The sequence below is a fragment of the Catharus ustulatus genome, chromosome 9 (genome assembly GCF_009819885.2).
Source record: "Catharus ustulatus isolate bCatUst1 chromosome 9, bCatUst1.pri.v2, whole genome shotgun sequence".
NCBI classification, from domain to species: Eukaryota; Metazoa; Chordata; class Aves; order Passeriformes; family Turdidae; genus Catharus; species Catharus ustulatus.
In genome coordinates, this window is record NC_046229.1 from 16,679,559 (window position 1) to 16,702,217 (window position 22,659).

General features: G+C 39.6%; 1 protein-coding gene and 1 long non-coding RNA gene across 2 annotated transcripts in view; one reads left to right on the forward strand and one right to left on the reverse strand.

The window, feature by feature from the left end:
• LOC117000418 overlaps nucleotides 1-19,030 on the reverse strand; it is a 69,864-nt gene extending 50,834 nt beyond the window's left edge. The window contains exon 1 of the long non-coding RNA XR_004418760.2: nucleotides 18,573-19,030. This is a non-coding gene — a long non-coding RNA (uncharacterized LOC117000418). The remainder of the gene's footprint in view (nucleotides 1-18,572) is intronic.
• Nucleotides 19,031-19,325: 295 nt separating this feature from the next.
• PKN2 (protein kinase N2) overlaps nucleotides 19,326-22,659 on the forward strand; it is a 54,362-nt gene continuing 51,028 nt past the window's right edge. The window contains 2 exon segments of the mRNA XM_033067435.2: nucleotides 19,326-19,382; nucleotides 19,384-19,578. Coding sequence (XP_032923326.2) covers nucleotides 19,341-19,382; nucleotides 19,384-19,578 — 237 coding nt within the window. The 5' untranslated portion in view covers nucleotides 19,326-19,340.

Below are 22,659 nucleotides of genomic sequence, written 5' to 3' on the forward strand. Positions count from 1 at the left end.
ATCAGGTTACTACAGGTTAGTTATCAGACCCCTTGAAAATACACTGTACAACCTTCAGAAAAACAGGCTTCCAATAAACACAAGAAGCAAATTCCAGTTTCTGATTAAGAATTCTCCTATCTCTTAGCCCTGGTGCCCAGGTTAATGAGATGACTTTGAGAAAGCTGTCTTTAAGTGTCTCCCCTTTATGCTGTCCAGAATTCTGCAGGCTGTATGGCTCATTACATGTTTCTCATAATACTGATTTGCCTTTGCCATAATCTGTCTCTCTGCTGCCAGAGTGAAGGAATACCTCACATTAAATTAAAGGGCCAGAAGTACAGGACATTTCAAGAAGGACAAGGAGGTGGCAAAGCTCACTGGTTCTGCAGGGAAATTGCTTTCTTAAGGGAACTGTTTCATGTACTCAGGAGGTCTGCAAGATGTACTTTCTGGGAGAAGGTGGCTCAGTGCTGATAGAGGTGCTAATATAAACTGTATATGAGACTACTGTTATAATTTTAAAACTAAAGAGATATACAGGCAATCCTTCAGCCTTTCTGTTCCCCCAAAGCCAGTATTTTATTGTTTTTAAAGCTTTGCGTTGACACAGTGCCGACCAAAGGCAAACACTACAAAATACAAGCACAGACCCAGCATGTCACTTCGCAAAACAAAAATAGAACGGAAAAGAAGTGTTACAATGTCATGCAAAACATCTCCAGGCCTAATTAAAAAAGAAGAAAGAAGACAATTTTAGATGGAATTAATTGTCCTTAACCTAGAAAAAGAAACATATTCAGAGAACTGGAAGAAAAACAGTGCCATACACTATTATATCAAAAAAATGTCTTAGCTAAACTGCAGCATTCTGTAAATGATTGAATTTAGATTGATCTAAGAACTGCAAACACCTGAACACTGAAAATTACTGTCTTTTGTTACAGTCCATAAGAAAATAACCTAAAACTGGAGGTAGAATTTTATTGAAACTATGATATTTTGGAACAATTTTGGAACTTTGCTTACAATATTTAGCTGCACACAGAGAACAGGAGTGATGTACTTGGAGTTATGGGGCACTGGACTACAAAACACACAGGGCCACAAACTGATCTGTGATTAGCACAGGGCAGTGAACAGCCTTTGATAATTAAGCCTCAGAGTAGGATCAGACTAAGACCAGAGCTGCTCTTGGCAGTAACAACTTTATTAAGCAAACCGCTGACATTCCCCACATCTAAACAGAAAAAAAAACCCAAACAAAACCAAACCCAAACAAACCAAAAAAACCCCCACCAAAACCAACTAAACAAAAAACTCCACCTTTTTATTGATTATGCCTTTCTTTTTGAAGAGTACATTTTCAAACAGCATGCGGGAACCTAACTAGTACCACTGTAAGCCCAGTTCAGACTTGCAGTGAATTCAAGAAAAGAATTTTCCATTTACATTGCAGTTGGTCTCACTAGGCCAGATTTACAGAGAGCATATCCCTGTAATTTAGTCAAGTTGAAAACAATGGCCCTGTTCATACAAGCACAGTTTTGTACAAGTATGTCATAGGAAGGAAGGTGTTCAGGATACAGCAGTATTGATAAACTCTGTGGCACAAAATCACCTCAGAAAAAAAGAATCAGGCTGTATATGCTAAAGGTCAAAAAAAGAGCAAAACATACTTTGCTGTGTAACAGACAAACTAGTGTCTTTGGATATTTCCTTATCACACAACCCCCAAATTACAGAAAAATTCACTCAGCAGTTGCAATCATCCATCCAGCACGAAAATAAGTGTTTAATAATAATTTGTGATGGCTCTGACACAATAAAGAAAACATGCAAATTACACCAATACAATAAAGACTTGATTATGCAACTGTTTTGCCTCCTTCACTGCAGCAATAAGCAAGCAAATAGAGACTGAATTGAACACAAATTATACTGCAAAAGAATATTCACTCATGTTACTGCTTCAGCTACTTAAAAAAAATAATTTTGGTAAATTATTATCATTAGGGGACCCTATTTAAGGTCTGTATCAAAACGATCTTGAGACTGATTTCATCGTGTTTGTGCTCCACTCTCAGATTTTCAAGACAGAATCGCTTTGCTCTCAAAAGGCAGTAGAATACTTTTTACAAAATGTATTCAATAAATTTTTAAGAGTGTCATTCAATTTTTGAGAATATCTTGAAATCATCTTTCCTAAGTATTTCTACAGGACAATACCTACACATACTGGAATTTACAAGTCTTTTTTTAACCTCATCACAGTCAATGGGAGTTAAGTACAGGCTTAAATGTGTTCTGCTATTTTTCATCCTGAACCAGTGAATATTCCATTGAACACTGAAAACTGTATATCAGGTAGCTTTCAGAGTACACATAGAAGATATGCTATACAAATCATGGCCATATGCTAATAAAATCAGTTATTTCTTTTCTCATGCTGTTGTAAGACACCAACAATGTTGTTTACAGGGGTGAGCAGAAGAAAAAAAACACCTTTTATTGAGCTACACAAAATCTAAATTTAAGAAAACATTTCTCTTTCCTGGTTTCTTCTCAGAGCAATGGACTTTCTCACATCACTGTGGATGAGAATCCACATTTAAAATTTGATTCATTAATGGTGCTAGAAGCAGCATTATCTCATCCTCCAGCCCCTGTGAGCTGTGTCAGAAGGGGTCACAGAGTACTGGTGCTGGCCAGCAGCCCATCACAGCATGGCAAGCAGCCAGTCATTCTGCTATGAATGGGAGGGGGTTCCTGAGAGAATGTTACAGTTTCTCTGTATTTCCACCTGTCTTGCAGCTCAAGATCTCCTGCAGAGTTTGCATGTACAGCTTACGGATTCTAAAGGCTATGCTGTTCTTTCACTGAACACTTTTATAAAGAAACCAAATCAACAGTAAGATTTTTATACAGCATAAGGTAGCTTAGGTGCATGAACTTCTTTTGGCCCCATCACATCCGCACCTATGACTATGTGGAATTGATAATTTAAGGTAATTCATGCTTTCCTTGCAAGCTGAGAAAAACAAATATAGGAATAGTAATACTATCTTGTCTAAATTGTCTGTTTAGGAGAAAAACAATCTTCTTTGTTACAGTTTCCTGTACTTTAACATTCTTACCAATGAATTACCGGATTTGGTCCTGAAACATTCTGCAGCAATTTGGAAAATTTGTACATACCTACAAAATAAAACCAAGTTACACATGGCTTCTGAGGAAAAAAAAAAATAATTAAAGCTTGTATACAAGAAAAAGAGGCAGTATGGGTTATGCAGAAAAAAAATGCACCATAGCATACCATAACAGTAGGCAATATCACCGACACATCGTTTCCTCATACATATTTATAAAGCTCCACACATAAAAGTTACCTGCCCACAAATGCACAACACAAAAACCCACAGTTCTTTGGGAAATGGACTTTGTATAATCTGATAGAAGAACTTTACTGTGGCGTGCTTGAAAATAGATTGAAAATTATTGCCCCACTTTGAACATTTCCTGAAATGCACTGTAATATCAGTACAAAGCTGACTGCATCAATCAGGTATCTTCAGATGCTTCATTTGATTTTTCAGAGAGATGGGAAAGCAACAAAGTGACTAGACCACGCAATTCCAGGTACTTATAGCACATTAATCAATTTGAAATGAACTCCTTTTGTCTGCTGCTGCAATGGTTTAGAAGATATTCCCTAAACAAATAGATAATACTTTCTTTTCTATTACAACTGATCAAACTCTGAGACTTATATAAGATTTCTTTTTAAACCCACCACACAGTACTAGTGTTTTTTTTATTATTAAGGAGCATGCTTACAATTGTGAAATCATGGTTACAGAAGTTCAAATAAAGCTTATTTTTTAAATTCTATCTGACCTTGGATTTGACAAAGTTGTATATGGGTCAAGATTATGAAAGGGCTTTCATTACATGAAGTTATCTAAGTATTGTTCAGACTGGTTTTCAGGATGAAATACTAGCTGAAGTTTGTATTTACTTCATGTGCAATCACTTTAACCTTGCTATTTGCACAGCACATGTCTTCCTCACAAGACTACAGAAGCTATTGACTATAAATCTTGATAAAACAAGCTGCTCATTCCTTCCTTGTCAGAGCACTCTAAAAAGTCGCATAAAAGAAAACAATTACGGAACTGAGGCAAATACTAAATGTTGATCCTAGAGGTCTTACGGGGTGTTCTCAACATCAGCTTCTGCCCAAGTCAAACCAGCAGAATTAGAATCCTTGCAGGAAAGTCATAATACAGAATTTGATTCACTTGTGACACTAAATTCATATGAATGGCAAGACTGCAGTTGCAATTTTTCTAATTGGAACTACACCTGAAAACTCAAGAGTTAAAAGAAGACTAAATGAGCATAGTAATTCAGCTACTTCCTTTATCCTTGCATCTTGCCCATTCATTCATCAGTGACACAATGTGTGGTGATAGCGGGAATGGAAAAGCTTGTATTCCCCATCCTAGTGGGGAAGAGAGTGGCCAAGACTTCCAACTCAACAATTTAAATTACCAAAAGCCTCCAATGAGTGCTTGCCACTATCTCTGGAAATAGTCTTAGAAAGCAGTTTCCATCCATTTTTCTACTTTACTTATTAAGGAAGTTTGTTCCACCTAGAAAAACAACATCAAATCAATATAAGAAAGACTGAGGACCCCAACTTTCTGTTAAGAACAGAAAGGTATGAAAAATACGCAGCAGATGATATTTTGGCCATATGTCTTCAAAATAATGGTTAAAACAAAAAAGCAAACTGAATAAGGTGAACTACCCCATAAAGAAGGGAAGATCGTTCATTGGAGAGCTATTAACATGCTCTAGGCAAAGTTTCTGATTCATCCCAAAAAAGTTTGGCATTTTTGAATTTAAATTAGTGGCCTTCAGTGAACTCACTGTAAGGACAAAAGAATATCTTTTTAATCTCTCTCCATAAGGTGAAACAAAAAAACCACCACTCCTGTTATTTCAATTGTCTTCTACAAATGAACTTCCTTGATATACAAACCTGATTCTGCTTTTACTTATGTGATGCTAATGAGCTGCTCCTGAACTTTCTCAAGTAGACAAAGTCATTTCCTATTGACTTTCTGTGGGATAACAATTCATTGATGCTAAGCAGCAAAAGATACATTATGACTGAAGTCCTTTTTTTGTATAGGATTCCATGCTTTGGCTTACAATATTCTACAGCCTTTAGGCATCTGGGAATTTCAGAACAGAAAAGTTATCTGCAATCCTACCTTCAAAGACTTATTGGATAAAATAAATAATTGGCAGAGCACACAAAAACGCCGTAAGATGGTCCCATCTTTAAAGCACATGCACATAGGAACAGGCCTCAAAAACAAAACTAGCATTACTATACATAAGTTAGTCAGATAATCTGTGTATCCTTTTCCTGTATGTTGTTATTAAATCTTTCTGAAAAGCAGAGATTCTCTATTGCACTTTCTGAATTAAATGAAACAGAAATTACAAACGTATACAAACCTTTAATACTTAATAGCTATCCAATCAAGGAGTGAAACCAAGAAAGATTATATGACTGATAATACTGATGATATAACCAATCCATTTGGATTGTTATTTGTCACATTGTTCTTCTCCAAGTGATGACAAAGACTTAACACAAGTAACGAGGAGAGCTATTCTTTGGTTGCTTAGAATCAAAGTTTAACACATTTGCTGGTGATTTTCCTAGCTTCTCCTGTCATCCCTGCCAAATTTGTTTTCAGCAAACTAATACCCAGTTATTTTTGCCAAGTCTTCAAGCTTTTACTAAGTTAGAAAAGAATGATATATCTGTTTTCAGAGGCTGAGAATCCACAATTTTCCATATCCTCACATGAGTGGCAGACCCTGCTATTTGAGCACCACAACCCAAGTGTTTCTCATAACTGCCACACACAGTAAAGCAATTGTTTTAGGTTGTTTCAAAGACACTTCTCGTGTGGAAGAAAATAGTCATAAGATCAGATTTGCAGCCTTTGTGAGGATGGCAAGTTACATTGGTGAGCTGTAGAATCAGGTCTGTAACTGGAAAGCATTTCTAAAGTCCTAGAAGCAGCAAACAATAAATGTGATGGTGCACAGGAAATTCATGATGCAGACCTATTTGCAGGAGAACATGCAGAGAAGTATGTGATTACTGTCTTACAGCAAACAAACATGACATAACATTATGTTTAAAGGAGGCAAATTTCAAACTAAGTTCAACATAATCTATCCATCCTTTTTAGCAAAACATCCTATCAGCTTTAGGAAACAATCTCATCACTAGAAAGCCGCAGGTATTGTTTCTGGTTCTCAGTAACTCAGGTACATTTCCTACAGCCTTGTGGGATATTGCATCCTCTGACAGTTTTGTAATGTAACACAGGCCTGCTACCTCTTAGCAGACACAAAATTGTATGATCCAGATACATAAGCATTTCAGACTCTTAATTTGCTCAAATACAACAACCACTAACTTTTAGCTTCAGTTTGCACAAGACATTCTGATACATATAGCAGCTACATCTGCACATATAACTCAGCTCAATTCCCACAAGAACTTTTTTGGGGCCTTTAACCAGAGGTTGAATTCCTTGTCTTGCTTGTTGTGGGCACAATATACAGACTTTTTCCAGAAAAGCATTATTAAATAACACCTATGTGCTTCAGAAGAACATCCTGGCTTTTTGTTGGAGCTTTGTACAATGTCCAGTTCTACACTCCAACACACAAATCTAATAATAAACCCAGAAAGTAGACTGAAAAATGCTATTTCTAGGGAATGTTTGCCTCCATTGCAATCCCTTATTATTTTCTGTTCCAAATCACCTTGCATATCGTAACTCACTTCTCACACACAGGAGAGAAGGGAAAATTTAAATCCCACAATTCTACTCTAGAAGAATAACAGGACAAAAATCAGTTTAGAAAAACAGGGGGAAAAAAGAAAAGCAACCGAAAAGACAAGAGAGATCTAGAAGTCCTTGAACACCTAAATTTTTCCCTGCTATGCCTGGTTCATATCTCCAGCTGCCAGTCTGTCAAGTCTGACAAAAACTGCTGTGATTGGAATCTGCTAAAGAAAATAGGATGCTATGAGCAGCCATGTTTAATTAAACAGTGGGAAGTTCACATTAGCAATAAACACAGGAAGTGTCAGAAGTCTTGGCGAAAGCCAAGTACACAGTGTCACTTCTCTGCTCTGTACTTAAGTGGTTCTTTTTACTGGTTGTCAGAACAGACATTCAGGACTTCTACATAAGAATTCTTGGGTATGCTAATGAAATACCATGTGTTTCCACCTGTCCAGAATAAGAATGCCTAATTCTGCTTCAGATGTTCTGCTTCTAAAGCTTTGATTCGCAATTTCACAGAAACATGAATGCAGACATGAGGAGCTTGATGGACTGAAAAAATGCTTCTCAATGTGGTCTTCTGCTTTGGTAGCAGTGAATCTAGAAAGCAGCACCAGAATGGTCCATTATCTGTTCTGCAGTCATGGAAGAGACATAATTGAAATAATTTCAGATTAGCTACAATATTAGGACTGAGATTATTCCTGAAGACCGTATCAGAGGTTAAAAGCTCAAACCAAAACGAGCCTGAGTAGAACAACTGAGTAGAATGCTTTTTTATCAGTCAGCATGGAAATATGTAAAGACAAGAAGCCACATACTGGTTTTCTTTTGCACAGTACACACCACTAAAATGGACAGTTTTTGATTAGACGTGGATGTGAAAATCAGTTCTTTTCAATTAGCTAAGAGAAGGCCAACCATGGAAACACCCCAGAAGTTACAATATGATACTCAATAGGAATCATGAAAGAAATTTTAAGAAGGAATTAAATTTGACAGAACTAGAAAAATCATCAATGGTAAGAATGTACTGGAAAGAAACAGACAAAAAAAAAGAAAAAGAAGTGTGGCATTTATTTCTTTTGGGGAGATAACATCTATATGATCAAAAAGGGTTGAATAATCAGTAAGATTAGACTTTATTACAATCCAAAATGAAAGGTTAGCCATGCTTGGAGATCTAGAATCATTTTTTGATGAAAGAGAATAATAGTTATTTGCCCAATTAAGTCACACAATCCAGCACTAAGTTTATGAAATAAGCAACCTGATACTGTAAACAATGTAAAATGCAAAATGCCACAGAACAGAATCAAAACTTCATGGCATTGGTCTAACGAAGAAGGTGCATGAGAAATTTGGGAGAAAAGCAAGCTCTTCAGGTCCAGGATAATGCCAAAACACCCCAATAACTCTGCAGGTCTGAACTGTCCTATGGAAGCTGTTCAGAGAAAAGGCTCAGATCAGATGGATCAGCACCGGTACTCTCAGTAACCTGCAAAAAGATAAACATGCTCACCATTTTTGCATCCACCCATAACATTTTTGAAAAGACATACTCTGCTAGAAACCAAGGAACAATTACAGAAGCAAAGACGAAGCCTAAAGAAAAAGTGGTCATTGCCAAATATTTTATTTACACTGCATGTGGGTAACAGTCAAATTCTGATGAGCACATCTTGAAAAAAAAATAGAGGAGTATACATTAAATATTGTCTCCCTCAGTGCACATGCTGACTGTTTCCTGGGATTGCTGCTGTTTGGCTCAGGCTTGGAACAATTCTGTTGCATTACAAAAAGCAGGCATTTTCGAAGGGATGAGAAGTAAAATGGTAAAGATGTTTTCCAATATCAAAATCACTACAAAGACACAACAAAGCAACCCCAGAGAGGAGCAGAACTGAACCAGTACAAATCATCGTAAGGCATACTCTGACAATATATCTGCCTCAGGAAAAAAGAAATATATCATATATGTATTTTTAATTAATTCAAAGGAAATTTCTACTGTTCTAAGATAAAACACGATTCCATTTCACAGCCATTAATTATTTCATCATGCACTATTATCTGGATGCGGTACCTCGCATTTCAAATTTTGCAAGTTAAGCCAAAAGTACAACAGCTGAGGTTAAAATGCACACTGCAAGGAAACTTTACTTAGTATGTAGGGAAGTTACACAATTGTGATATTAGTGGCCTGGGAAAGGAAGATAGGAATAGCAATCTGCAATTTTAAGCGACCAAACTAATTGGGAAGAGGAAGTCTGGAAAAGTGCACTACATGGTCTATGTTCCATTATTCAAGTGAATAATAAAAACAACAGTCTTGGAATACAATGAAGCTCTTCTAGTCTTATAGAACAGTTTTCTAATATTAAAGAAGTATTTAGACATGAAATAAGGAGAGAATTAATCTACCAGGAAGTTAAAGGTAGCAGATTAACCAAAACTGAAAAATGAATGACAAAAATAAAGGACAGGGGAGTAAGCAAGTGTAATGCATTTGTTAAATTTTCAAGAACAGATAACTTTCTTTTTTAAAAATCTAGTACTTAAAATCTGGATCTAGACTATTTCAGTTAGCCCTTTTTCTTGCTTTTCATTTTAAAATGTTTTTTGTGTTCTGCAGGACTTCACTTGCTGGTTACCAAACAATCACCCCGAAAGTGATCTACTGTTCTATGATTTTGCATTCTTAAGCATCTCAGTTCCTTTTAAAGCCAGCTGCACAAGGGATCACAGCAGTAGGCAGCAAGAAATATGCAGGTCTCTTCATGTGCCCCTCCTTTTCGTTTTGGTTTTTTTGTCTTTTCAAGGTGTTCAAAGGAAAAAAGAATCAGAGATGTCTGGATTAAATCTCTTCTTGAACACTTTTCTTTTGAATTTTCTCCCTATTTTCATACAACACAGGTGTTTTCACCTTGATTGATATAAGAATTCCAACTGCTTACAAAGTATTTAGACAAATATTAACAAATCATTCAGTTATTCATTATTATTATGAAAAGTACAGCACCAGTGCCAGTTAAGGCATTTGAATGAAACGATCTGCAATTGCTATTACTCCCATGTTAGGACACGAGATGCATCTCACTATGCTGGACTCAGTACATGATTCACTGTGTATTTTAACTCTTTGACTTCATTTTTATTGTACTATTTATGCAATCCAGCTTCTCTGTTTTCCCTCCCAGGCCCAAGAAGAACCCAAACCAAAGATAGTAAGGCACTAAAATCAAGATCTCAAAACCAGTTGAGACACTTGGTCACATAAGGCTTGCTTCCATTGAAGTAAATTGTAAAAATCCTCAGAAGAAACTGGAAGGAAAATCAAAGTTTGTACCTTGTCACATGTGCAGCTTCCTTGGTAGAGAGCTTCCTATGTAACAGAAGAATTCAATCTTAAATACTTAAGAGGCATAATCATTACTAAAGGGTAAGAATCACTAAAGAAAAATGTCAGTTTTAGAAGATAGCCACTAGATGGAGCAATTTAATACTAAAATTCCATTTATAAAGATTCTTTCACCTTTCCCATTACCGATTTATTTTTTCCTTTTTATGCTAAGGATACTTAGAAATACCGTGTCCTTGCATACTACGCAAGCAAAAGGAAAACTGCAGATGAGTAAACACTGATGTTTGTATATTTTGCCTGTATTGAAGCAAAGATTGGAAACAATGTAAGGTATACTGCAATTCTAAACCACTGCTGTTAAACTGTTAATTTAATTAATCCACCAATCTACACTCCCTAATCTTCAGAAACATTAAGCATTAAGAAATATTAAGCAGTTTATCAGAATACTATGCCTTCTATTCACCAGACACCAGAACCTTTTGCCAGCAGAAATTATTCTATCCTACCCTGAACCTTAGCCTAACTACTACATATTTAGAATACTTCTATATTTTAGGATCGAACTGAGAATTAAGAATATTTTGTACTGACACAAAAGGAAAAGAGACTTGACCTCATTAGCTTGAGTCCAAATTTACATCAGCTGTATCTAAGATGGCTGTAGAACTACAGTGCCTTCTGTCAATGTAAGACCAAAAGTTGAACCTTTGTCTACTTAAATTACTAATGTTAATTTCAAGCAACGATTTACAGTTGTTACTATCCAAAATATCACCTGATAACATATATCTGTTCCTTGTGAAGGTGATATGTATGTTTGAAAGCAAAACAATGATGTTGTTGCTGAATGCAGATCTGAGGCACCAAGAAAGTAAATCCTCAATGATTACATGGGTCTTACAATCCTTCTTAAATACTGGATTTTCTGGGAAAAGGGGAAGCAATAAACACACTTAAGGACAGCCTGCAAACAGCAATCCCAAACTGGCTTCTGTGTCACTGTTTTCTTTTAAAGGACTTCTGTTACACCATACTTATGAAATATTCATATTTCTGATTGATAAGTATGATAATCTAAGCATCATGAAAACAAGTTATACTGTCTGCTGCATCTAAAGTCTGCAAACATCATAATACAGTATACATTTTAATATCCTTCCTATTATTGTACTTTTCTAATGTTAAATCAACCTCTACCTGCATAGCACATACAAATAGCAACTGGATTTACTGCTGTGTTTAGGTCCATGGTGAAAATCCAATCTTTTAATGTCCAGACGTGGTGCGTTTTTTTAACAACTGTTACTATTACCTGTCATGATTTATGATAAACAAAACTTGAAACATTAGGCTGTTTACACTACTAAGGTAATTGTGCATTTCTCTCTTACAGAATTTAGCCATGGTTCTAAAGATTCTCAAGATGTATCATTGATATATCCCCATCATGTCCATCATTATGATGACTGCATTTAGCACAGGTTCAATTAATCTAAATTCTCTTATCTCAATCAAATAATCATGAAGGACATTTTAGCTCCATGGCTTACTAGATTCATTCTCAGAATGAAGAGAAAGCATGTAAGGAGGAGGGAAAACTTTCACACTTTATTTTTATGCATTGCCCCATCACTGCACTACTTCTGGGGGGAAGAGGGGCAAGAGAAGAAAGCAAAGAACAAGCCAAGAATGAGGGTGTGCTGCATTAGCTGGAGACATTTCTGACACTTGTGTAAAAGCTGCCTTCATTAAAGCTAACATGTTAACACTGCAGCAAGCAAAGATGTAAATGAACATAAAGAACATTATGACATTTCAAATATCAAACCAGTATACTTCAGATCTCTCCTCCATTAACTCCACCTCAGTGATTGCCTCTGGCTGACTGCTTTCTCTTGACAGGGTAGCTACAGAAAACAGGCTCCAAAATGTTTTTTCCCCACACTTTTCAGTGGCTTCTAGCCTCATTTTTCTTATAAAGAACAAACAAGTTCACTAACTGCAAACCACCTGCTAGACAAATCAATTTGAAAGTGTTTTAGATTTCATTACATGATGATAATAAACAATTCAAAGCTGAGGCCAGACTAACAGTCTGGCATTTCAGGGAATTCATTTCAAGCAACATAACCCAAACTGATTCAGCTTAGTCCTTGAGACCTCCAGTGTTTGCCCTAGAACATAAAATCCATGACACTAGGTCCTTACAAGAAAACACTTTACACTTTAAAAAATCACTGGCATCTATGTATCTAAGCAAATTAAGAGAAGCACAAGAATTTAATTAATCTCTCAGATGCCTAATCACTTTCTAGTCAGAAGAGTCACTCCACAAGTAACTTTGCAACTAGGCTTCAGTACAGAAATCTCACCTAAGCCTTTCTACATTGTGGTATTTTTCAGAACACATGAAAACACCAGCAGATTCATTCACACAAGAGAAACCACCTTTAAAGAACCTGAAATGCACGGAAATTACAGGTAGTTAAAAAGATATATCCCAAATGTGATAGGTGTGATTAACTTCCCTGCTCGCTTGTGTTATGACAATCCCTCTCTGGGGATGGGGGAGAAAGAAGAAAGAAAAAGAAGGAAAAAAGTAAGAAAAAAAGAAGGAAGGGAGAGAGAGAGAGAGAGAGAGAGATGCTAGTCTTACTTCCCCTTTTGCTTAAATAACAAATAAGGGCGATACACTGTGACAAACCATCTCTGAACCACAGGGTTCATAAGCAGCAGAACATAAATAAAAGCAATGTAAAGTTGCACTAAATTACATGACAGCAGATTTGCCACAGCCTAAAAATAAAAAACCAGAAAATGAGGGAGTTAAGACAAGGAATAGTGAGAGGGAAGTACTGACGTATTTGATATTAGAACTTTTTTGAATGTTTTTCTCTTTACATTGTTTGATGCAACTGTCATTTTCGCAGAAAGTTTTTAAGCTCTCTTCTCTCCTGAGGATGTCAGTCCCAGCAGAGCAAGAAGAATGCAATTAGAGCTAGCTACAAACCTGCCAGGTAACTCTTGTTCTAAGTGTTCATTAGATGAAGATAGATCTACCCTTTTAATTCAGAGACATTGCCTACTAAGTACAAGTTAATAACTACTTAGGACTTGAACCCCTGACAGAGTTACATATGCAGGCTACTGTCTCTGAGAAGAGATAAAGACATGGAGAAAAAAAACAGCCATCGAGTTAATCATGACCAGAAATCATTACCATCTAAGACTGAGTGTCTGATGAAGTCTATTTCAGGACCATTTGACATAGTTATTTATGTGTCCACAAACATATTAGAGCTAAGAAAACACTGATGGATAGATGCTCTGTCACCAGACACATCATACAAAGGACTACTTCCTCGTTTTGTCAGTTTTTGCTGCAGATTTCAAAGTTAAAATTGGTTGAGGACAACCAGAAATTCACACACAGTACTTCTACGGCACAAGGTGAGACAAGTCTGTCAATAGCATGATGCAGAGAATGGACACAATCTTCTGACTTCTGAACACCCTGCTGTGAGCTGCTAGCAAATCTGCAGACTAATATTTCTGGAAGCAACAGACTGCCCATAGGCAGGTCAAACCTCACATTACAAGCATGCAAGAGACATCCCTGCAGCAGCCTTTCAAGCACAGATCTCTTTTGCAAAGACTCTTTCTCTGGGTAAGCCATGTCTGACTCATCCTTTGCAATACATTTCCCTTTCCTCCAAATGCAGACTGGGATTTCAGCTGAAGTTGTAAAACCCTTTGTTTTATATTTGAAAAACCTTTTGAAGGAACTTGATTTTCCTAGAATCATAGGAAGTTCCACACCTTACTGCTGCACAAGAAAGTCCTTCAATTATCTCTCGAGCATGAATTTTCTGATGTTTATTTATAGCAACTTTAGGTCACAGCCAGGCACCTACATTCGTTCAGGAAATCTGTCGTCTTCATAACAGGATGGCATATTTGTCATCTTGCCTTGTTTTTGTAACAAACTAAGATATTTTCCTCTAGTCACCATTTGAAGTAACGTGCTTGAATTTACAGAAATAAAGCAACGAGACCAGGAATTATCCAAAGATATAGCTACCTTGCTTGGACTGATCTCTTATCTACATTGTTGGAAAATGAGGTCTTGATGTAACCAGTGCTGTACCAGGCCCTATTCACCTCAGTGGATTCAAAGGAAGCACAAGAGTCCATCTGGGCAGTTCATTTGCAGAAACAACACCAAGTATAATAAGCTGGATCCTACAATCAAGATTAATTAGAATCACTGGGACTTAGCATAGGTGTAGAGATTGATAATGTTGATCCACTTGTGGGCTCATAGCCTTAATGTAAAGGCATAATGCATTTTGTTATTACTTCAAATAATCCAAGTTGATCTCCTCTAGGGAAATGAGATCTGATCTTAACAGTTGGTTCTGCACAGGTAGGGCTTTCCTCTCCTCAAGGTACCACTGACATTAACTGGCATAATGCAGACTTTTCTTCCTAAGAGAAGGAAGGAAAAGAAAAACAGGAGACCATAATGAACAGGAATGAACCTCCTTCCCCTGGAGCACTCTTTTCTGACTGCAAGTCTTCCCAGGGTCCAGAATTAATAAAATAGATAGCAAGATAAAGTTTGTTACACTCCACACCTCACAACATCTGCCTACACTTAGCCCTGGGTAATAGTATGTAAACATAAAAGACAAATTTTAAGTAGAAAGTGTGCAGCAATTGCTAGGAGGGTTATGATTACATCACAGTAATCCACATAGAAGTTGTAAGATTAGTTGTGTAATTAAAGGAGTAATAAAGGAATAGTTTAAGTATACATGAAATTTGCAAACACCACAAGAGCTTAATAAATTTATGTAGTCATTTTAGTTTTCTGTTTATGACGTGCCATAAATTTGTCCCTTTCACTGCCATTGGTACCTCAGTAAGAGCTCAGAGAGCTCTCAGGAGCTTTTTCTTACTTGGAATTCCCTTTGAGAAATCTGAGTGAAAGGTGGGTAAGTAACTCCTTAGAAGTGCTATGAAAGAAGTGAGTTTTCAAAACAAAAGAAAATTATCCACACTTTTGGTTTTTTCAATTTTTTATTTTCTCCTTTATGTCATTTTCTTTAATAAACACCCGCAAGTTGTTGGTCTAAGAAAGACTATTATATAAATTTATTTTTTGTCTCAAGTTTTAACCTGACCTAGACATATTCATTCCTAAATTTATTGGAAGATACAGTATTGGAAGCTTTATAAAATGAAGATTCCTCCTATTCCCACAATTATTTGCAAAGCAAAACAGGAAGATGGAAAGTACTATTCTTTATTAATATAACATTTTTTCAACACCATTGGCTGAAGTAAACAAATAAAGAAGGCAAAGATGTATACACTCTTTGTATCATTTTTCTGTGCCTCATAGTTGCAGAATTTCATAACGTTTTTAAAGGATCCAACTTAGAGGGTCAACTATGCAAAAGTAACACTGCTTTGTCTAGAAGTCAGAGACTATTAATGGTTACATTATTGAAAATCTGTTGTGGTGGTGGTAGTGGTTTGGGGTGGGGTTTTTTTTATCCTAGTGTTGAGGCTACATTTATTTCATATAGTTAGTTGTCTTTATTCCTAAGTGAAAGAACTTAAATTTTATCCCAAAGTAGACTTCAAATGTGAATTTTAGCATTCCTGCTTTATAAGACAAGGATTTCCTTTTACAGGTATCAATACTACTTGCAAAATCAAATAAACCCACCCCATTAACAAGGTCATTAATTTTTAGATCTTGTTCTGTGCTTTAAAAGGTGGTGAGCTGGCCTAGTATTACTCTACCCACTCATCTATTAAGAGCATATGTAGAATCACAACCAATTTCTCCTTTCCAAGAGTTTAATTTTGTGCCTATCTAGGCACATCTCTACTTGGTAGTCCCTCTAGACATACATCACTAACTTAAGCAAGATTAACCAGAAGCCTAAATAAGAAATTACTTTTTTTTCCTGGTAGAGTTTTGCCAATAGTGAGTATATTAATATAATTAATACCTATCTAGTGCTCTTCACATGTCAATCCTCATTTCTATATGCATTCCTAAGTGAAAGTAAGCTCTTTCTTAGGTGATACATTGGACTAGTTAGAAGTATTCTAAAAAATACCTTTGATTTTGCTTGCAGTATCCTGAACATTTACCTAGAGAGTTCTGTACAGTGCTTAAGGGTTCATAAGGTTTGTTTTGTACCAGGAACTCTGAACCCCTCAGCTATTCACTTTTCCAGGTCTTTGTGACAAAGACATTAATAGCACAACCTGAAGAAAAGAAACAACTAAAGACCTTAGACAGCACTACTGACATCCATTACATTCAGTTTGCTTTTCTAGCTTGCTAATTGACTGCAGGAATGAGCGATCAGAATAATGGCTGAAGAAATTGCATTCAGATATTTTAAGGCACAGGCTGAACTCAGGACTCCATGGAACACTAAATTCTCCGACTTACGTACTTAACTGCCTTCTATTTTGGGATTCATTTGGAATGTTCCCTCTTCCTCAGTGGTTCATTGTCACAGTACTTAAATGCAGAGCTACAGTTGTCCAGGACTGCCTCGTGCTTTCCAGACTCTAAAGGAAGAATTAGGAAGTATCAGAGCTTTAGCTGAACTAATATTGTTTTACCAAACCAGCTTCTCCCTGGTGTGCCACTGTGCCACTACACTTTCATCTAAAAATCTAGGACTGTGTCCTTCCAAGCTGTGTAAATAACATTTGGAATACAAAAAAAAGATTACAGGCCTTGTCTTGACAGGGGTAATAATGTGCTCTAGGCTCAAGAGGCAGGCTAGGTTACGCCTGAACCAAAGCCAGCTGCCTGTTTTAGAGAGAATCTCAAAGCTTCACTAACTTCGTTGACATCCATTCAAATATCTATGAATTTTCTCTGGGGCACAATCTGGGTTTCCCTCTGACCACATCTTGTAAACTAGACATGCAAGCACATTGATTCTTCTCCTTTGCAATGGGACCAGGCAAGGAGATGAGCTGCAGTAATGGACCACATACATGCTGACAAGTAAATGAAGTCACTAAGTCACAGTAATCCAGTAATTTGTGATTACTTCTTTATATCCTTCAACATCTGTTCTCAAAAGCGGTTCAAATGAAGTTTAAACATTTGAAATCGTTCCATCATGGTCAAAATGAGAACTTACTGTATAAAAGTCTTTCTTTCCCCATCCCATGCCCAAAACTGCACCGTGCACCATAGGCAATTTCATGGCTGCTGACACGGGACCACTAAAATAACACTGATTCATACCACTGACACTGAAGCTGTGCTAACACAGATCTCACTGGATAAGAGCCTTTCTAAAATAGTGACTTTTAGACAAGTAAGTAAAGTTTTCCTCTGAGCCTGCAATTGCCCAGCCACATAGAGCAGAAATTAAGCCACTGTCTTCAGGTGGACTAAGTCTAGATGTAAATTTGCGTATGTGAAAGATTATGAACTCTATCAAACAGTTACTTACATATACGTCAGTGAAACTGTAATTTCAGTAAAAATGTGCATTGATATTGTAGAATTAACCTAATATTTATTTTATGTGAAACTAACTGTGTGTATATGTTCATAAACTTCTACTGCATGATAGTACCTCAGACTGTCAGGTTTGTTTGATGCTCAACTTTGGAAATATAAGCACACTTAAAACGCTTCAAATTTGCTAGCAACAGTAGTGATAGTTTAATGTTGACTTCTGCCATTCCTATTTCCCTATAAAAACAAAAAACAACCCAACCCTCCAAAGTTTAACTTGCATGTTTAGAGCAAACAGACTACTATTGGTCTGGAGCCAAACAGGGATGCAGTAGCATATACAGAACAAATGCTGATGATGCTTGCATTAAGCTGAGTCTATGGAGAATGCCTCAGCTTATGAATTTGACATGAACTGCATAGAGTAAAAAAAAAACAAAACAAAACAAGCAGCTATAATTGCTTCACAAAGCATTTTGCATTAGTCCAATTAGCTGAAGGTAACATCCAATATTAGGGTGAAATGAGAATGCATGAGGGAATAGAATCGACAACAGAAGCACAGCTTTATGGACAGGTGAAGAAAAGCACCAGCCCTGGACACAAGCAGGAAGCTGAAAAGCCCGATGTCACTCAGTGTCTGTCACGAGGAAAGAGAAACCATTTCCCCCCAGACACTCAAACCGATTTTGAAGCTCCGAGAAGTTTATTACTCTGCAGATGAACTGAGCAGTGCCAACCCCCAAAAAACTCACCAAGCATCCCAAGTATAAATGTTTAGCCCTTTAAACTGTTAAAAACGGCATTTACAGCCCCCACTCACCACAACCTCCTGGGCCACTGCTCCAGGTCCCCAGGGCGGCAGGTAGCTGCTTGAGACAAGCGTGAACTCTCCTTCCTGAGCTACCTGCCTTCGCTACTCAACAAACTGAGGGCTTCTCCTGTCTCCCGGGCCCGAGAGAGCCGAGTCCCTGCAGCCCCCAACACCAGGAATGTGCCACACGCCCCCCAAACCCGGCCACCACAGGAGGAAACGACAGCATTCGCAGCGCTGGAGCCCAAAAGGATGGGGAAGCGCCATGAGCAGTGTGTGCAGGGAAGGAGGTGGCGGGGCGGAGGGGAGCGAGAGGAGTGAGGGGCTGAGGGCAGTGAGGGGCTGAGGGCAGTGAGGGGCTGAGGGGTCTCGCGCCCGCCTTCCCGCGCTCGGCGCCTCGCGCCGCTCTGCCCGCGCGGGGAAGGTGGGGCCGGGGGGCGCGCGCCGCTCTCCGCCTCAGAGCGAGCCCGCTCTTACTCCCGCAAAGTCACGTGCTCCGGGAGCCGCAAAGCAGCGACGCCTTTGCGACAGGGTGACAGCCAAATGGTGCGACATCGGCGGCGGCCGCAGGCGCAGCAGCCGCGGCGGCCCCAGCGCTGCCAGGGCCGAGCGCCGCGCCCGGGCGGGGAGCGCACCGCGGGCGCCGCACGGCAGGGAACGCTCCGCGCCACTCCGCACCGCTCCGAACGCGCCGCTCCGCTCCGCGGGGAGCGCACCGCTCCGCACCGCACCGCGGGGAACGCGCCGCACCGCGCCCCACTGCCCACCGCGACCCCCATGAGAGTAGAGGGGTCAGCGGCGGCCCCCCCGCGCACCCCCGCCCGCCTGCCTGAGCACGGAGCGCTCCCCCCGCCCCCGATGCGCCCTTAGTCCCGGCCCCGGACCCGCCTCCCTCGCTCCCCTCCCCGCCGGCGGCGGCGGCAGCGGCAGCAGCAGCGCCCAGGTGCGGACTTCAAACCCCGGCGAAATGGCGTCCAACGCGGCCGAGAGGGAGATCCTCTTCACCGAGCTACAGGTAAGAGGCGAGGGGCGCCGCCCCAGCCCCACTCCCCTCCCTTCCTGGCGGGGAGGACGGAGGAGCCGCCGCGCCCCGCCGCCCCCTGCCCGCCGCTCGGCGCGGGACGCCCACCCCAGCCCTGCCCAGCCCAGCCGGGGCCGGGGGGCCGGCGGAAGCCCGTGCCCACCCCAGGCCTCTTCCCGCTGCTCTCCCCCGGGAGCGGAGGCGCCGCCGCCCGGTCACGGCCCCACCCCGCCGCCGGCCGCGACCCGCTTTTGTCTGAGCTCGGCTCCCTCCTTCCCCCGCCGAGCGGCCGCGTCCCTCCGGCGGGGCCTGCCCGGGCCGCGCCCCCGGCCCCGGCCGCGGCCCCGGGATCTCCCCCCGCCCGCCCCAGGGCTGCCCGCGCCCGGAGCCGCTAGAGGGGCCGCAGCTCTCGCCCTCCCCTCGCGCGGGGCACGGCGCTCGGCCGGGCCGGGCCCGGAGGGCTCCCGGTGGCCACCCCACGCCCGCGTCAGGGTCAGGCAAAGAGCCTCTCTTTCCTCTGGACATGGCACCGCGCAGGAGCCGGAGCAGCTTCCTTCTTGTAGGCCTTGGGCGCCGAGCTTGGGAAGAGGAGAAAATGGTGCGATCAACGTTATTTGTCACACGGCAAGGATTCTTGTCGCTACAAAAAAACAATCCCCAAAGACCCCGCAACACTAGAGGTTTCCATCCCTGTAATTTGAGCGGGTTTGGTTGCCTGTGCAACTGTTACTTTTCTGCTTGTCAGCTGCAAGGTTAGATGCAAGTCCGGAGCTTCGCTTTTGTGGTCTAATCTTTAGAAGTCAGCACAACCTGCTACCTCTTCAGCTTCCTTGTTCCAAAGCAAGCTTGCTTTATTTTTCTTGTTGGTATTTGTTTTTTTAATATACATCAATAAATCCATGCAAGTTGTTGCATTTACCCAGGCAAAGAATGTGTCTCTGAATTTATTAGTTGGACAATGAACCAAAGTAAGAAGTCCATAAATGGAAAGTTTTGAAAATAATGGTCAAATAAAAATTAGAAAGGCATGTCTAAAAAAAAATATTTCCTTAATGCTGTTAAGCTTTGTAATTCTGAATGTTGGAGGTGTACTCACTTGAATAGCAAAGGAAGAGAAGGCACGACAGATGTAGGAATCTACTTAATATTGTAGCACATGAGATGGCTGAAGGCTAAGAATCCATCTAAAATGCTGAACTCAGTGGCTCATAAGTGCCTAGGAAGAATCAGTATGTTAATACAAACTTGATACGATGATATATAAGCTGGTAAACCTGTTTGAAGTGGAGAGCTCTGTGAATAACTAACCATAGTCGTGTTTCAAGTAAGCTAAATGGAGGCAACATTTCTGTAGAAGTACTCAAAGCAGGGTTCTGATTGCCTTAAACAGAAATGAGCGGAGATTTTTGTTTGGGGGAATCAGAAAGGTTGGTTTTGGTTTTGTTTTGTTACTTTTTTTCTTGAAAAACGACACTGACAGTGATACTGATTTTAAAAAATAACCAAAAACAACCACCAAAAAGCCTACCAACCAGGGTGGGTCCAATTAGGATGGATTAGATTCTTTGGTTGCACTGTCTCTTCCATTGTATATGGTAACTTCTCTATCAATAAATACAGTTTCTTGCACAAGACAGAAAGGTTAAGTTAACATGGGAATGCCAATGGGGTTTAGGCTTTGTGCTAACTTTTAGGTATTTTTAAGAGGAACTTTCATATCAGAAAGAACCGCTGTAAAGATGGTGTTTTTTTTGCCTTGCTGTATATTAGCAGTGAAATATAAAGGCATCAATACAGTTGTGCTTGGGAATACCTGAAAACAAATTGCTCTTCAAATACCTGTACATGAAAGTTGCTTTAGTGGTATGGTCTGAAAGTAAAGGGAACTACAGTGAAGTGTGAGATACGCCATTTCACTCGTGTTTCTTCAGGAGGGAACTTCCTCAATCGTAAGAACTCTAACTTAAAAAGTGCTTATATGTGAAACGGACTTTTGCTTGCATATTGCAATCCTGCACAGAAAGATGAGGAAGTTGTAGAATTCATGGCTACAGCAAAGGTTTAAAGGGTCAAGTACATGAGTTGATGTAGATCATGGGTGATGTGTGGGTTAGATTTGTTCATAGATGTGAAAATTTACTGAAAATAAGCTAAACCCAGTGTACATGCCAAGCTCGTTCCTGACACGGACTCTAAAGTACCAGTCAGTGATCAATATCACACCTTGCTTTGTGCTCTGGTGTGTGTTCTGTGCACCTGGTTATGGCAGTCCTGTGTACTGCAGCGTGCTCTAAGAAAACTGCTAGGTTGGGGTGAAGCTGGTAGAAGTGGATCAATAGTTAGGAATCAATTGAATACTCCTGACAGAAAGATTGGCAGACTGTCACAACTACTGACTAACAGGATGTGAAGTGGATTCTGAGAAAATATGAAAAACAAAAGAGCAAAATAACTAGTTGCTAATAAGAAAGTGGTAAAACATAGATGTGGTACGTGTACTTATTTCAAAGGCTTAATTAAACAGGCCTTAAATAGACCTTAGCTCTCACTTCTCACAATGAAAGTTTTGTAACTTAAGTAAGTGATGCCATATCAAATAGAGCAATTTCTTATAAATCTCTGCTAGCAAATATCCACTTAATATTTCTGTCCCACTTTTTCTACAAAATATTGTATCCATTCTTCTATATTTTATTTTACTTTAAACATTTTACTGACTGATAGTGGGATGTGGAAAGTATATCTTTCTAGTTAGCAAGTTTTAAACTAAGTTTGTTCAAGGTGAAAAATGCAACGCTTATTTCTCAGTAGTTAGCAAATGCAAAGTACAAGGTAAACTTGGCAATAAGCAAATCCTCTTTTTAGTTTGTTCTGGTAGCTTCACCAGCAAAATTGCCTGATTACTAAAGATTGAAAGATTACATAAAGCCAGATTACCCTTTTTTACTTCCTTTTATCTCCAGTATATGTTCTTTAGTAGGGGGAGGAATGAGCTTGGGTAAGAATCAGTACTGCTGATGTTGCCTTCCCTTCTGAAATTCTGCTGTCCTCTGGGCTTGCATCCCTTAGAACTTT